The sequence below is a fragment of the Kryptolebias marmoratus genome, linkage group LG10 (genome assembly GCF_001649575.2).
Source record: "Kryptolebias marmoratus isolate JLee-2015 linkage group LG10, ASM164957v2, whole genome shotgun sequence".
Classification (NCBI taxonomy): Eukaryota; Metazoa; Chordata; class Actinopteri; order Cyprinodontiformes; family Rivulidae; genus Kryptolebias; species Kryptolebias marmoratus.
In genome coordinates this window covers 10,893,502-10,910,263 of record NC_051439.1, presented here as the reverse complement: position 1 = coordinate 10,910,263, position 16,762 = coordinate 10,893,502, and the positions used below count along the sequence as shown (strand labels likewise).

Here is a 16,762-nt window from a genome sequence, read left to right as displayed (position 1 = left end):
GGGCAGAAACATGAAGGGAGGAGGTTTTGGACCGTTTGCATGTGCCTCACATGAACAATTCAACACATCATATATATATATATATATATATATATATATATATATATATAAATCAACATGCGCATCTTCACTGCACTGAAGTTTGCCACAAAAGCTTACAATATAATCATGCATTAAGCATTATTCTCATGCTCTGCCGCCCATCGTTAACCCCACGCTTCTAATTCGGCGATCCATTCATGCGCCGAAGACGAGCGCGCGTCTTGCTTGCAGAGCTGCGGCTCCCATTGATAAAAAAATCCTGCATTCAACGTCACCAAGACATGCACGCGCCTCAACAGGGCAGCGGCAGCAGCAGCAGCAGCAGCAGTAGCATGCATGCAGGCAGGCAGGCAGGCAGGCAGGCGGGCAGACAGGCAGTCCTGCTGCACAGCCACAAGGACAAAGTGACGACTCGCTGCTTCGTACCTGCATTTTGTCAGACGTAAACACCTCGGTGTCTACTTCGCAGGCGATGATGGTCACCATCTCCAGTTTCATGTTTATGGATGGCATTCCCTTGGGCGGCGAGGAGTGGGGGTGGGGGGGTGAAAAAAAAACCCAAGCCAACAAACCAAGTGGTCTCGCGCTGCTTGGAGGTGGCAGGAATCAGATCTCCAACGGGAAAGTTGAGGTTAGGTCCACCGTGCTGCTGCGCTCCTCACTGCACCGACGCGCTGATCTGAGTGATGCTGCAGCAGCCGGGCACTCTCCCTCCTCCTCTTCCTCCTCCTCTCCCTCCTCCTCCTCCTCCAACCCCGCCCCTCCTGGCTCCACATTGACGTCATCACCATCCTCACGTTCTGTCTCGTTTTACGCCACTACTCGGTGACTGACGAGCCGCGCAGGGCGCACTGCAGAATTTACCGTCCGGTTTATTCCGCTTCTTCTTGTGTTTTTTTTTTCTCTTTTCCTTTCACTCCCCCTTCTCTGCTGTGTTTTATATTACTGGAGGAGAAAATGGGTCATAACTATTAGGGAGAAGAAGAAAAAAAAATCGGGCCACATCCAGCATTAACATCAGCACCACACGGTTCTGACAAAGAGCCTGTTTTTCCACCACTCCTCCCTCTGAATGAGACTTTTTTTTATAAAAAAAAAAAAAAACAACAACAATATGTGTGGACATATAAACAGAAAACAAAACAAAACAGGGAGGGAGAGGAGTTCATGACCACACAAAAACAAAACACATTTCCTTTGCTCGTGCACTAAGCTGCAATCAATCAATAATATCCAGAAGTAGTTTATTTTTCACAGTCAGCTCATAAAATCGGTGGATTTCTGTCTCAACATAGTGGTGCAGTTGAGGCATATTGCTCGTATCGATGGTCAGATATATACATTATCTTTTGCTCAGATCAACCAATCAATCCAATCCCTTTACGATACAAAATGCAATACGTTAATTAATTACAACAAGATATCTTTAACTATAACACCTTTTTTCATTCGGCTTGGCATGTTCGAGCCAGCAGAAAATATGGCTGCCCAGCTGTCTCGCTCACACATTTCTCTACATTTAAAAAAAGATCAGCATCTCTTATCTTGTTTATATAACACAGCAAAAGGAAGAAATTAAAACTTATTTGATTAACAGGCATACAAAGTCTGTTTATCTTGTTATTGTACCCATCACTTGTGTACCTGCACCACAAGAGTTACAAAAAAAGCAAGTGTCCATAAAATATCTTGTGATTAAAGGGATTTTTTTTCTTACACAATGATATCATGACTCAAAGCGTTTTGCTAATCCACCCTAAACAACCACCCTCCTGAAGGCATCTTCTGCACTTTTTTTTATCTTGTCATGACACAATTGCATAACCGACATTGAATCCCACATGGCTTGTTGTTTCCGAAAAAAACAAACAACCTGGCTCCATCCTGATGACACTAATGCTCAAATTTGGCGACAACAAATACAAAGAACTTTGTTGCAAGATGAGCGCTTCTGCTGCTAACTTGCTAATTGAGGATTTAACACTCCTAATCACTCCCGGCGAAGAAGAAGAAAAAGCCACAGCTCGTTTCTCGTCATTATAATGTTCATTTAAATTTCCACTGCGGCTGAGGACCAATCAGTGCAAACTCCCACAGCCATTATGCTGTTGCATAACTAACCATGTCTTCTTTCCATCACTCAGATCATCTCTCTCCAGCCCTTCATTTCATAATAATAATTGCTCAACCAGACGAGACAGCTAAGTCTCCATAAGCCATTAATATTATGGCTCTAAGCAGTTGGGGGCTATTTAGGTCTGCGTGTGTCAGGGCATTGTCCACGGCAAGCAGACGGAAAACATGAGAAAGATATGTGCGAATGAGTGTGACATTCCTCCTGCAGACAGAAGTCAGTCACTCTGTTTGGAAAAATCTGCCCGGAAAATGCCAAAAAGCTGCCACACGTCAGGAACTGGAACACGGACGCACAGCGCAGTCAGATTCTTCGTCTAACTGGACTGATTTTTTTTTATTTCTGCAAGTTAAGCTCAAGAGAAAAGACACCAGAAAAAAAAAAGAAAGGATGTGATTTGACAGTTTTGGGTATTATTTCCAAATCACCTCCACGGCTCATTAATCACATGCTCAGAAGTAATAGAGGAGGGTGACAGTATCATATTTCTTTTTAAATCCCCTCTGTTCTCTAGAGGCAAATGTAGGTTTAGCTTGCCAAAGGTTGCCATCATTTATTTACGCCGTGTTGGAAAATTCTTTCCACATTGTCTTATTTACAAAGACTTGGATCAATAGACGATCGCAGAAATTCACTCTCATCCTGAAAAAAACAAACAAATCCTAAGTCGATTAGACGCTTGCTGATGTTTGGACCATCGCCCTCTGAGTCGTCCCCACCCTGTACTTTACCTGATATGTAAATCTGGACTTCTTTAATGTGGTGAGGCACATCTCAGTCTGACCTGCTCAGTGATTCGCAATGAACTGTACAGGAAGTTTAAAAAAAAATAAATCTGAGCTCAATATTCAAATAAAAGCCCTGCATCCCTTGAAGGAATGCATATGAGCACAACACACACAGGCACGTCGTGACAGAACTACAGCCCAGTCCTGTTTAAAAGCCTGTCTTTAATGTACCACACCAGTACTTCACTGGTTGTAGTGCTGATGCATGCCTCTGATCCCTTCTGTCGCGCCTGAGAAGTAAAATGGATCACCCTGGATGATGAAGCACTTTTCTTCTTCTCTGGCCCCATTCTGCACACTCTGCTCCTCCTTCTCCTCTTCATTCTCAATTCTCTGCTCCTCATTCACAATTCTCTTTGTTAAGTCTCAGCCGGCACACCTCGAACCAAACTCTGTGCACGGTTGGACAACATGAGACTACCTTATGAGCCCATTTACTGACAGAACTGTTCTTCTTCTACATCATTATGAAACAATACTGCTTTGTAAGATATCAGGCTTTAACATGATTGGTCCCATTTAAATACAAATAAAGTTCCAAAAATAAGATTTGCAACCTTTAAAAAATTACATTTTCCTTATGTGCATCCCACAAAATGAATTTAAACACAATATATTTGGCAGTATGCTATGCATACACTTTCAAATGGCATATTTTACAATAACCTCTTTGCTGTAGAGCATTTATTAAGATTAATACCTGTTTATTTGTGCAGCTACAGTTTTGAATCAAAACTGTGGGAAACAGTGAGTCTGCCTCGGCCCAAAAGATATAAAATATGTCTAACAGCCCTCCTAAAGTGCATTTCCGAAAATAGAACTGCTCCCTAAAGTCTAATCCATTTGCTTAAGCTGCAGCGAACCCTCAAGTGAAGCACTAAATTTAAGAGTGTAAAATCTACAATTGATACAAAAAATGCATAAAGCAGAGAAGATGTGTTCCGATTTGTTCAAATCTTTGAGCAGAAAGAGTTGATTTCTTTTATCCGGGAATACAAGAGCACTATCAGGGTGATGGAAAGGTAGAAATCCACTTTTTGCAGCGTCTCTGATCTGCATGATGCACTTCATAAGAGCTGGGGAGCGAGGGGAGCGGCAGAGATGCTCAAAGGGTGAAACGTTCTTCAGACTCACTGATGAGCAGAATTTGTATTCTGTAGTGGAGCTCTGCAGAGGAGCAGGAAGGGGGGAAAATCAGGGCAGTGGATCATCGCAGCGGGCTGATTTATGCACCATCATAATACACATGCGCATATTAACACGCGCACGTGCCACACAGAAAGAGGCGCATTATACAACACGGTGTCTCACCCAAAATAGATTAGGAAAAAAGGGTGACACATACGCAGAAGCTGGCTTCTCTGTGTACTTATTGTGATACGAGAGAAGACAAAAACAAACTTCAGAGTCAGGCCACTGCAGGAATGCAGACAGGCTGCAGCTATATTGTTCCCATGATCTTCACACGGCCGCGTCTGAACACGAGAGCCGGCTCCGTCCATTCGCTACCAAACCCCCTCGCTACAACAGGCTACCTCATTTGGCCCAGTCGAACCGAGCCTTGGTGCCAGCGCCAATGCAGCTGCTGCAATCTAGGCCAAGCTATTTATAAAGCAAGCAGCCAAGTGAAGGCACAGGGAGCCAGGGGGAGACAGAGGGATGAGAGGATAAAAGAATGTCTACAGGGCAGAGAGACAGATCCACACAGTGTAGGTGAGGAAGACAGGGGCTGAACGGCGAGGCACGGAGAGGCAAGCAGCACGGGCATAGGAGGAATAAAAGTTGGAAAACAGAATAGAAAGAAAAAAAAAACAAGACGTCGAGTTCGCTCAGTGCAAAGGACAGCATGAATGTTTTCTACCTTCGGATGCAAGAGACAAACGCAAGCAGCTTGAATTATGACAACCCTTATGAGCCTCAGATGTGTATTTTCTGGTGGTTTGTGATCAGGAAACGTAAGGCAGGGACGTTAACGCTCCTGAAGCCCTCGTATCTGAAGAGAGAAAGAGAAGCTCTAGTAACTTGGAGTCTATTTGAGCCAAAGGCCAAATAGGGGTTAAAAATTTTTATTTTATTTGACTTTTCGACTTTGAAAAATGTGCCGACACCTTCCACTTTTCAGCTCTCACTGGAACTCCAGTTAATTAAAAAAGGTCACATCAGGTAATAACATGCAATGATTCGGAGACAGAAACCCTCTCACAGCTTATTTTACTCAGATTACATTGCATGTGATAAATAATAAGTACCATAAGTTTTTCTTAAATAACTTTCTTGTTCTTGAGTGTTGAAAATCTCCAGACAAAAACAAAGTTTGCCATCATGACATTTACAAATTCTGCACAATTCTGAAGTATCAGTAAAGAGTTGTTCCCTATAAATGTGTAAAACTCAAAGTTCAAAATCTCAGCTGAGATTTGTTTATAATTTGTGCATTGTAGAGATGTAAACTTGAAAGAAAAAAGGGCTAAATACTAAATTAAAAGACAACCAAACAGAGCTAGAAGAGCTTGTCAGTTTAGCTGATGGTTCACACTTTTAATAAGAAGGCATGACAAATAGACTTCTGAACAGAAATTACATTTATTTACACTGAACATCACTTTATTGTGGATACAACATATATTATTTTGTACATAACATATATCATAGAGTATATTGTTTTGCAGCTATCATATTACATATATATCAGATATATAAGATGTATTAAATATCATATACTGCATTGTATGTATCATATATTGTGTCACATCATAGCAAACTGTAATTTTATAGTTTTATGACAAATATAGGGTTTCAAATTTCCATCTTTTTTTAGTGTTAAGGTGTAAAAAGTGTATCTTGTATAAAAATAGTTGGTAAGTTGTAAACATCACTATTCGCTATTTCTATTTCTTCCTATAATTGTTGTTATTTTGGTAGTAGTAGTCATCACTGTTTGGTATTAATCAGGTATTAATCAGGTATTAATATTGTTATTGCTATGACTGTAATTTGAATTGTAATAAATTGTAAACACTTACTGTTTATCTGTACACCACAGTAAAACTACAAAAATAATCATTTTAAACAAGTGGACAACAGCAGTGGACTCATCATGTTTAAGCTATTTGTATACAGAAGTATTTACCTCTTTAGTTTATTTTTTTAAATGTTCATTTCACTTTTTTTCTTATGCTTCACTGAAATTGTCAGGTTGTCAAAAACAAACAAAAAAAAACCCTACTAAGATGTGAGCTTGTTAAACAAAAGAATGAAACAAACAAACCAAAAAAAATAAACCCTGTCATAGTTTGTGCTTCTGTCAACACGATTTCAAACCCTGTTGCAACAAGGGAACAGGCGGGATGGTGTGTTTCTGGTTCTCAGCCCACATCTGCTGGGGCCACCAGCAGCTGTCCGGCTTTTTAACACAGTCCAGCAGCTTAGGAGCTGCAGAGATGAGCTGTGTGTTGGGAAGGGAGAGGAGGAGGACGCCCAGACCGACACGTGCCGACGGTTCCACTGATTGCTTCGCTCGGAAATCAGGTCAAATCTTTGGACGGCTAAGGCAGACTCTCTGACCCGCATGTAGGCAACGCTTCAGCTCGAAGCAATAAAGAAGACGAATAGCACGAACAGAAAAGGACCCGAGCCCGTCTGAGGTCCAAAGACAACACAATGCTCTCAGGAAAGGGTGCCATTTTCTGAGGCGAGCACACAAATAAAAAGAAAGAGGCCATAAGAGTCTTAACTGGAGGACAAAGGGGTGCTTTATTTTTCACTTCAAGCTGGTTTAATTGAAGTTGGAGGGTTTCTTGTGACAAAGACAAGAGGTGAGCTGCTACAATAAATCTAATTTTAGAGTAATATTGGTCCAGTTGGCACCGGTGTGATTCATGACCTTTAAATCTGTTTCAGAAAGTCAAAAACAACCAAAACAAAAGATGCTAAAACTCAAAATCAAAGCCTAACTTTTCTCATACTTACAGAGGGAATGATCAAAGCTTCCATAAAAAAATGGGCTTTATATATATATATATATATATATATATATATATATATATATATATATATATGTGTTTCTGGAAATCACCCAGCTTTTTTGTTTCAATAACGAAAGTTGCTGAGAGACAACAAAAAGCCAATCAGTGCTCCCTGCCCTGTACAAAACAGCGCTCTTACATCGGTAAACAGGTACTCCAACATCTAAACCCAGGGGGGCTCCTGGCTAATTCATGTCAGTGATGATCAGAGCAGGTGCTTCACCAAATGTCCAATCAGGTGGCATCAGACACGACGACGAGGCACGGAGCAGAAATCAGGATTCAGTCAGCTGCCATCAAGTTATTTTTAGCAAAGTGGATTTTTGCTAATTCTGTTCAGAAGTAGAATCTCGTGTTATGTAAGAAACTGTTGGATTGTTGAAATTAATTAGACCGATGGTGCCACAAAAATCAAACACGCTTGTATAAAACGGTATAATTAAATAAATCGGTAGATGACAGAAAATTATCATAAAAATGACTTATTATAGAAACTTCTGACACTTTGTGGCCTAAAATGCTGAGGGGTTTAAGATTAAAACAAGCCTAGTTTGAGGTCTAACAGGAATTACAGCCATTGACTGCCATGAAGACAGAAATGCATGTTTACTGGTTTGATTGTCTTTAAATAAATAAATTGGATGAACATAAAAATGGACTGTTAGTAAATGTTCAAAACAGAATTATTGAAGGTCTTTACAGTCAGTAAAACCAAAGAAGCAAGCAAGTCTGCCTCATAGCAGTATTCAAAAACAGCCAGATAGCAAGAAAAGAAAAAATGAAGACAACGATTTAATAAATAATAAAAAATAAAAAAGCCAGAACAATGGCAAGCTAAGAGTTTTTGTCATCCGGTGAGTCATCCGGTGAGATGCAGACTGAGACAGACTTTAAAGACAGTGAATAAAAGCCCTCATGGAGGAAAATGAACAAATAATAGAGCTGTGGAAAAAAAAAAAAACACGAACAAACAAAACTGAACTGGGGACTTTCACACACGACTGCTTTTTTTCTCTTCTTCTTCTTCCATTTTCTAGAAAAGTGACAACTGCAAAACAAGCACCAAGAAAAAAAAAAAAAATCACCACACCATCAATAGTCCTCTGTAAAAGACAAGTGGCAGGCATTGATTTGAATGCTGCTCCCCACACCTCTTTCCTGACAAAAACATCCTGAAGAAAAACAAGCCGAAAACAGGCAGCTTTGCAGACGGAGACGACATTAAGACAACAATAAGCTTATGAGACTAAAAAGGGAAAGGTGAAAGACAAGTCAAAAGCACAAAAGGAAACATGAGGAACTTACAGTCTATACAATCCAAAAATTCCCTTTAAAAATAAACATAACTCTACGGAATAAATGGAGACGAGAAACAAATTATCTGAGGGTTTATTTCAGCTCCTCAATTTCACACTTTCATCCCTAAAAGCAATCACTTACACAAGATTTTTTTTTTTTTTTTTTTACCAATTTCATGGAGTCCATGATTGCATTCGTGCCTCAATTCATTAGGGTCTATTTATTCTTGGCATCAGTTAAATAAGAGCTCATTCTGCTTTTTTTTTTATTTGGTGCTATTCTTGAAAGCGCCCACAGAAGATCTTCCTTTTTTTAGACTGATTGAACCAGAAAATAATCTTGATTTAAATAGAATCGCAGGAGCATGACGGAGGAACAAATAACACAGTTGCTTAATCTTGTAGTCTGCTAATCGGACCCAGTGTGTGTGTGCGTGTGTGTGTGTGGGGTGAGGACATGTCTGTGGGAGACAAACAACTCACTCATCAAGACAAAATAAAAAAAACCTTTCTATTTGACCAGATTTTGTCCGTGGCGGGTCGTGCTTCCACACAACAACACGTAGGGACAGGTGTCAGCGGGGAAAGCGACAGCTGGGTAAAGAAAGCAGGAAGTGAACGGTTCAGATCCACGACAAAAGGCGACTCAGGAGGCTGTATGAAATGAGGATGGCAGATAGATACCATGCAGATAGTTGTGCTGTAAATGGCTGAGGTCTGTGTGCCTTTAAATACCAGACATATTGACACAAAATAAGCCTGTGTTGCTATTACACATTACTGATGTCTACTTAAATGACCCAATAAGCCGTGGCAATGTGACAATGAGTCAGCAAGTCCAGGTTTATGAAAACTCTACTCAGCCTGCTGTGGTTTGGTTTTTCCCAGCCAGTCACACATTTATTCATCTGCGCTTTTTAATGGTCACCAAATGTTCAAAAATTCTGTTTGCTATCAACTAATCTGTTTTAAGGGACTAAGCTGGGTTTTATTTCTGAACACATGCACTGATTGGCCTTAAAAGAATGAAACAAAGAGCACTTTATTCTCTTCGTACTGCCTGCAAAAACACATTTAACTGCAGGAATTGTGTCTGGATGACTTTGCTGAAGGAGGTAAGTTAGCAGAAGAGATGCTAAAGCCAAAAATTCACAAAAACAAAAGTCAAAAATAACAAAACGGTAGCTCAACTCAGCATTATGGAAGATCAGTATGACCTAAAACAGTAGCAAAATTGATGCTAAAGGAAGGCAAAAACAGCAAAACAGCAGCTAAAAGCTAAAATTGGCAAAATCATGACTAAAAACTAAAATAACCGAAATAACACTAAAGTTCAAAAGAGCAGAATGCCAGCTAAAAGCTAAAAGTAGCAAAGAAGACGCAGATTTGTAAGAAAACAATGATTTTTCAAGGAACTGAAGAGATCCGTATGGATTCCTAAAGGGAACTTTATTTAAAATAAATTTAAATCACATAATCAAAAGTCTCAGCGCACTAATCCCAACTGAGCTGGAAGTTTTGATATATGACTGATTGCAAAAGCAGAAGGTGTGTGGAAGTAGTTCTGATTCCAGAAATCACACGGAAGAAAGTATAAACAAGGAAACGATGGTGTGAACGGTGACTCGGCATTCAATAAAAATTATTCACGCTCTGCAGACGAATAAATCTCAGTGGAGCCTTAAGACTTTAGAGAAAACGCGGCATAAACTTGTATAAAACTGTCACAGCGAGCAAATGTGTTGTTATCTTGTCAAACACTTGGGTGCTGAAAGAGCTCCATTTGGCCACATTGTGCTCTCTGTTGCCGTCAGCTCGTCTAAAATTGCTTTCTGCCTTCCTGCGCGTAATAAATAAAAGCAGAATAAGCACACCGGGCCGGTCAGCGTCGCAGAATAATATCCAGGCCGCTGCAGGAGCAGGAGGCCAGGGGCGTTCACTCGCTCTCCACTGCATTATGTCTGACCTTCAGCCTGCCAAGCACCCGCTACCTCCCGTTCACCCCCTCAGGACCAACGCCCAAAAATAGACCACCAAGCATATCACTACCAACTTCGTGCACGCACACTGTATAGATGTGCATCATCAGATGTAGACATTAAACACAAACACCTCTGACTTTTCACATCTTTAATTGAGCTATCTATAATCACACTCTGCATAGGAAGTTCAATATTAATGAGCTGCCCTCAAACACATGACCATAAAGAGAAACAGTCCAAGTTCAGACATATTAGTCACTGTTAATTTTAGTAATAATTAAAGACCTAGCAGTCCTTGGGAGAATGCTTATCGCCCACCATTTCTGTGCCTGAGTTTCAAACTAAGATCATCTTGTGTCATCTGTTTAAAGAACAAGTTACAGCTGTCCAATTATATGTTGCACAAAATTTTCAATTCGGAGATTTCTGGCTAAGCATAGACACGTTTCATTAGCAACGTGCTTAAATTTTATCAGAAGAAAACATTTTAAAACATGTTTTCCAGGGGCTCAGCTCAAAACCCTATAAGAAACCAGCAAGCTCGTCAAATCATATACGCTCTTCTCTGACAAAGCGCTGATTTTGTAGTTAACTTTGGACGATTCCTTCACAATGATGAAAAAAGGCAACTTGAAAATATTTTGGCTTCCTGTTTCATGCTTGATCCCACAAAAGCGTGATGTTGACCAAAACTCGCAGCAGCCTGATTGCTGTGATTGTAGACGGGGCAGAGCTCAGTGAGAGAGCAGCAGGAGCTGCAATAAAAGCTCTGCTCGGCGCTGATTAGGGCTGATATACACCGGGGCACTATATGGAACAATTTAAAATGGCTGCACTGACCTTTCTTGGCAAGCACAGAAATCCATTTGCCTTGTTAGTTTTGCCCAAACACACCCATTTTGTCATTTTCTCCAGTTCTTTTGCTCTCTGTAGGTGATTAAAAGTAACACTAACTGTAGTTTCTCATGAAGAGGATGATGGGAAATGATGTCCTTATAACCAACCAGCGAAAAAACGAAAAAAATAATTGTTTGTTAAAAAAGACAAATTTATTTTTGGCAAGTTAACATAACTCCTAAAGGTAGAAAAGAAATGTCCGTGTCAATTTTACAAATATTAAGCTAAAATTTTGGGTGGTAGAACAATGAGCACTGACAGACTGCACAGGATTTTTATTGAAAATTTCCCCCTTTATATCTCTTAAAATACTGGACAGATTTCAACAAGATTTTCACCAAATAAAATACAACTGATCAACTTTTGCAGTCAGCCCCATTCCTGCCACAGCCAACTGGCCTCAGAAAACACAGAAAATGGCTTTAATCCAGTTAATTTTACAGATGTTGTGCTAAAGTTAGGTGTGAAAGTCATTTACACCACATTCTCCAACCTTCCACCTTTGACTGGAGTCAACCTTCATGAGATATTCTGTTAGCACAATATCGCACGAACCAGTGGACAACTGCTATATTCTTTTATAAGTTAACTTAAAAATAATAAAGACAAAATAAATTGGATTTTCAACTTTTGAAATGCAGCATGGTTTTTATTTTAAATAGGCAGGATATTTGACATTTTTTCCCCATGTGCCTTTTATTCTGAAATTCTCTTGTATCCTGCTTGAAAGAAAGGTATGAAGAACCTCAAACAGCATCAAAACATTTTGATGTTCTTTGGCAACAAACACCTCTAGTTGTATCCTAAACGCTGAACGGGAGATTAAACATTACAGGGACAGGATGAAAAGCGAAGTCAAGTCTGATCAGTCGAGTCATTAAGCTTTGTTTCCAACACAAGAATTCATTTCAATTTATAAATAAGTAATAGCCCTGTTTAAGTCGACGGGCGGAGCCAACACTTTTAATGCATCTTTATTTTAAGTCGAAGTGGGTCAAGGGAAGAAAATGCTGCTACTGAAAGTGTGCTACAAGGGTTTTTTTGCTTTTCATCCATGCAAAAGAGAGAGAGAGAGAGAAAAAAAAAGCTTCCACGGTGTGCAAAGAGCTTTTCATAAATAAGTGGGCACAAGTCTCTCTCCCTCTCTAAGAGCGTGATCACAGAAACAGCATATCCTCCCGCATGCAGGCCTCAGAGAATACGCACAGAAGGTAATGTCAGTGTTGGGAGAAAGCCAAGACCCTGAAGACAAGAAAGAGGGGAAAAAAAAAAAGAAAAGTAGGTTGCAACGTCCCAGCTGTGAACAACAAATTCAGAGATGTCAGATTTATCACAGAGACAAATCCTCAGTTGGTTCTCAGATTCTGCAGGGCCGTGCATGTAAAGAAACAAAGAATTTTTAAAAAAAGGATGAAAATGTGCAATCTTGCGTGATCTTGCATCACCTGTTAGCACTTAGAGTTGTGTGTTGTGGATCAGTTTCGGCTACTACCACACCACATTTTGGCTCATTATCTGTAAAATCCACTGAGTTTTAGCCATTTTTGTGTTTGCTAAGGCTGTTTAGCTGCGGTCATTGAGTACAGAGTTAAATCCAAAAGCTGTAGATGTCTGTCAATAATTACTTTCTGAGAGTTTAGTTAAAATCCATCCAGTGATTCATGTGATACTAATGCTACACACAAAAAAAAACACAGACATGCAGAAAATGGGCCATAACCGTATCAGCTTCAACCCTAAAAAATCCAATCTGGCCTTTTTCCTTAGCTCCCTTCCTGTCCTCACTTATAAAAGGAAAAGTAGCTATTTTAAAGTGGCTTGTTTTATTGAAACATATGGAGCATGAAGTGTGTGTGCGGGGGTGTGATTTCCACTTAAAAGCCAGAGCGTGAATCGTAATGAAGTGAAGAGGCAGAAGGGAAGAGTGTGTGTGTGTATATGTGTGTGGGGGGGGCTACAGCTAGTACGAACTGCAACCTCACAAAGCACAAGTGATTCACTTAAAGGGATTGTGTGCGCGCGCCAAATATAGCCTCTCTGCTTTGCATTTCTATACATAGAAAGGAATCGATGAGAGCGACGGAGAGACGAAGCAGAGGGGGGCCAGGAAGGAAACGAGGAAGAACCGCTACGAGTCACAGCGGACGGGGAAATGGATGGACCTGACGAAGAGAGGAAAAAGACGGAGCGTGCCAGCTGGAAGGATGAAGAATCCCGGGAGAGCGTAATTAGATTAGAAGGCAGAAAATTACAAGTTTTCTTTCTCGGTATCCTCCTCCAGAAAACAGGGTCCTGTGATCCGAAAACCTGCTCTATCAGGAGTTCGATCAAGCCGGGAGAAAACAGGAAATGTATGCACGTGGGCCCAAATCTGGTTCTGTCCGTCCACCATGTGGGTGTGAGAAGACGGGGGGGGGAGGCTTTTGCATGAAGCCGGTTGGGAAATCTTCTGCTGAGGCATAATTGGGCGTGAATAACATGCTGCGCGAGGTGACGAGGGAATGATATGCACCGACACATGGATTCGGCCCAAGCATGACTCGTGAATCTGTAACAGCCGTGTTCTGATCCACTGACCTGCATTCATGGCGCCACACCTGCGTCAAGTGTGGATGAGTGTGTGGAAAAAACTTATAGCTCTTTCAATCACACCTCGTAAATGATGTTATGCACAAGCTCAGGTGATATTGTGAAAATCTCACAAGGTGTGTTAGATGTCAGACTATGTGCTGCGGATGACGTCCAGCTACGACCACACCAAATTTTATTTCAATATCTATGAATCTGTCTTACCTTTAGCTGTTTTGTTGTTTGACAGACAGACAAATGAGCACATACGTAAAGACTCGGAGCGTGGGAGCAGTGCCTCACCCTGTGTGTGTCCTGTTCAAACACGGCTTCGTGCACGCTGCAGACAAACAGCGCTGTGGGGAGGTCACTCAGGTCCATCATCTCGTCCACCGCGTCGTCCTGATCGATTTCCCCAAACACCATGTCCTCTTCCTCATTGTCGTCCTCCTCGGGGTCGCTGCTGTAGGCCTCAGAGCCGTTGCCCCACGCCTTCGAAGTCTGCCGCAGCATCTCGGCCCTTTTCAGGAGGCTGCTGAGGCAGGAGGGCACCGCCGAAGCTGAGGGCTAAAGGGAGAGGGGAGTTAAAAGACGGACAATTTGAAGATGAGCCAACAGATCTGGGTGGAAAAGGATGGAAGTCTAAAATGAGCTAAAGTAGCAGAGTTCAAGAAAAAAAAGCTAAAAATGACAGAGTAGAGAAAAAATGATCAGAGTAGTTGATAAGATGAACAAAACAGATGCTGAAGATGAAATATGATCAAATGAACTAAACTGTAGACAAAAGTAGCAAGACAGTAGCTAAAGCAGCAAAACAGTAGCTAAAATCAACAAAATTGGAAATAAAAGCAGCAAAAAGTAGCTAAACGGAGCAAAACAGATGCTAAAATGAGCAAAGCTGTAGATAAAAGTAGCAAGAGACTAGCTAAAATTTACAAAACTATAAATAAAAGGAGCAAAACAGTAGCTAAAGTATCAAGTTGTTTTTTAGTGTTTCACATTACCTGGTGTACTTTGAAAAAATAAGTGCCTTTATGGAATTTAATTTCACTTTTTATATAATTTGTTACAAGAAAAACCTTTAAACTTGAACACAAAATGTGTGATTTTTAGGTAGCGTCAATGTAAATTCTTTATAACACAAAAATCTGTATCTGTATCTTAGGATGTCAATATAACTACCACAGATTTTACAATAACTATATATATATATATATATATATATATATAGCATATATATATAGCATTATGAAGTATACAAATTTGGCTTTTTTTGCAATAAATGAAGCAATTGATTAATGATTAATTAACTGATTAATGAAAGAAAAAGGTTTAGAGAGTTTGACTCTGATGCAGGGTTTGGCTCCAAGTCAACACAAGAAAAAGAGCAGAGCGCCATCTAGTGGTAAGGCGGATTTTTCGAGTGACGCTTTTAATATTTAAAGGTCACAAATGTGAAAAAATAAAGCGGATTTCGGATATTTAACAACAAAACAACAAAAAGTAACTTTGTAGCTTTACGTTTAAGTGTTAAAATTATGCAAAAACAGCAACAGAGTTTGGCAGCAACGCGACTTTATATTACAGTGTACTTGCAGAAAAATGCCTTTGCGTGTAGCCCATCATGTAGCTTTAATAAATCAGTAATCATGGTATATTTGGTGCAGGTGCGTAGAGTTGGAGGGACTGATATGGAAACACTTTGTTCCCAGCGGTAAATATCGTTTTAAAGCTGCAAGGCAGCTGATATTTCTCCCCAAAGTTTCCACGGAGCTTTACCCTCATCCACGGATGAAGTTACTGCTTTAATTTCTCTCTAATCGTTTCAGATGCAAATAAATAATCTCTCCTGTCATCATTACTCACCGCTCTGCTGTCAGTGGAAGCGTCCGAAACCCTCCATAGCAAACGGGTCTGATTTGGCTCTGTTTGAACGGAACAAAATCAGCGACGCTGTTATTAATATTATTATTATTTTTATTGTAGGTTTTCCGTCATATGCGTGGGTGTTTATTTCCACTGGATTATCGCTGATCTGATGCAGCCTATCGCGGCGTCAGGAGCAACAGCGGGAGCCAATCAAAGGCGGGCGGTGGCTCCCGGCGACCAATCAGAAGGCAGAGAGGGCGGGACGCTCCGACACAAGATTGGTGGAGATCGAGCTGCCAATTGGTTCACATCCAGTGAGTCAAACCAGTAATAGTACAGTTACAGTTAGATTACAGTTGGATTGCAGATATTTTCACTGTTTTCCCTCTTTTGTCAAGAAAATGCACCCAGAACTACAGAAATACAAATTTCTGTGAAAATGCATTGTTTTGCGGCGTGCTGAAAGAAGCTGAAACTGGGTTGTTAAAAGTAAAAGAACTAGAACACCAGCTAAAAGCTACAAGTAACAAAATGCTAGATAAAACCTAAAAGTAGCAAGAGTAGCTACACCTTAAAAATAACAAAATGCTAGCTAATAGCTAACAGTAGCAAAAAGCTAATTAAAAACTAAAGATACCTTAAGTATCAAAACACTCACTAACTTGACCCTCCGAAATAAATACAGTTTTCTGAATCAGAATCTCCATCCATCCATTTTCTTTACCTGCTTTTCCTCTCTGGGTCACGGGGCAGCGGGTGGCAAGAACCTGAATCTGAAGTATAAAATATAAAACAGAAAGTGGGTGAATGACATACAGAAAGTGCTTTGTAAATCCTGGACAGGTTGAAAAGGAAAGGTGGACCATTTACCATCTTCTCCCCTAACATTACCAGCCATCATGTATGTGTGTATAATATCATATTACTGATATAAAGTACTTCCAGAAGCTCCACCCCAGTAATTTTACCACAAACATGCTGTTTGCACACGGATACTTTAGTATGACGTGCATCCTGAGCAGACAAACCAGTATATTCACTGTAGGCTCCATTTTCCTGCTAATATCTTTATACATGTATGATCTTTTAGGCAATAAGTCCTTTAATTTAAGTGTTTGAATACCTTTCCCATCCATGCAAAATTAGGAATTAAAATTTT

General features: G+C 40.4%; 1 protein-coding gene across 2 annotated transcripts in view; it reads right to left on the bottom strand.

Moving 5' to 3' along the window:
* Window positions 1–16,120, bottom strand: part of rcan3 (regulator of calcineurin 3) — a 33,198-nt gene extending 17,078 nt beyond the window's left edge. Inside the window, exons 1-2 of one of the 2 annotated variants that reach the window (XM_017417417.3) lie at window positions 15,601–16,120; window positions 14,038–14,301 (exon numbers count right to left, since the gene is read on the bottom strand). In XM_017417417.3, the coding sequence (XP_017272906.1) occupies window positions 14,038–14,247 (210 nt within the window). In that variant the 5' untranslated portion in view covers window positions 14,248–14,301; window positions 15,601–16,120. Of the gene's footprint in view, window positions 1–468; window positions 751–14,037; window positions 14,302–15,600 lie in introns of those variants that run through there. The other variant, XM_017417425.3, reaches the window with a different exon arrangement.
* Between the last annotated feature and the right edge of the window lie 642 nt (window positions 16,121–16,762).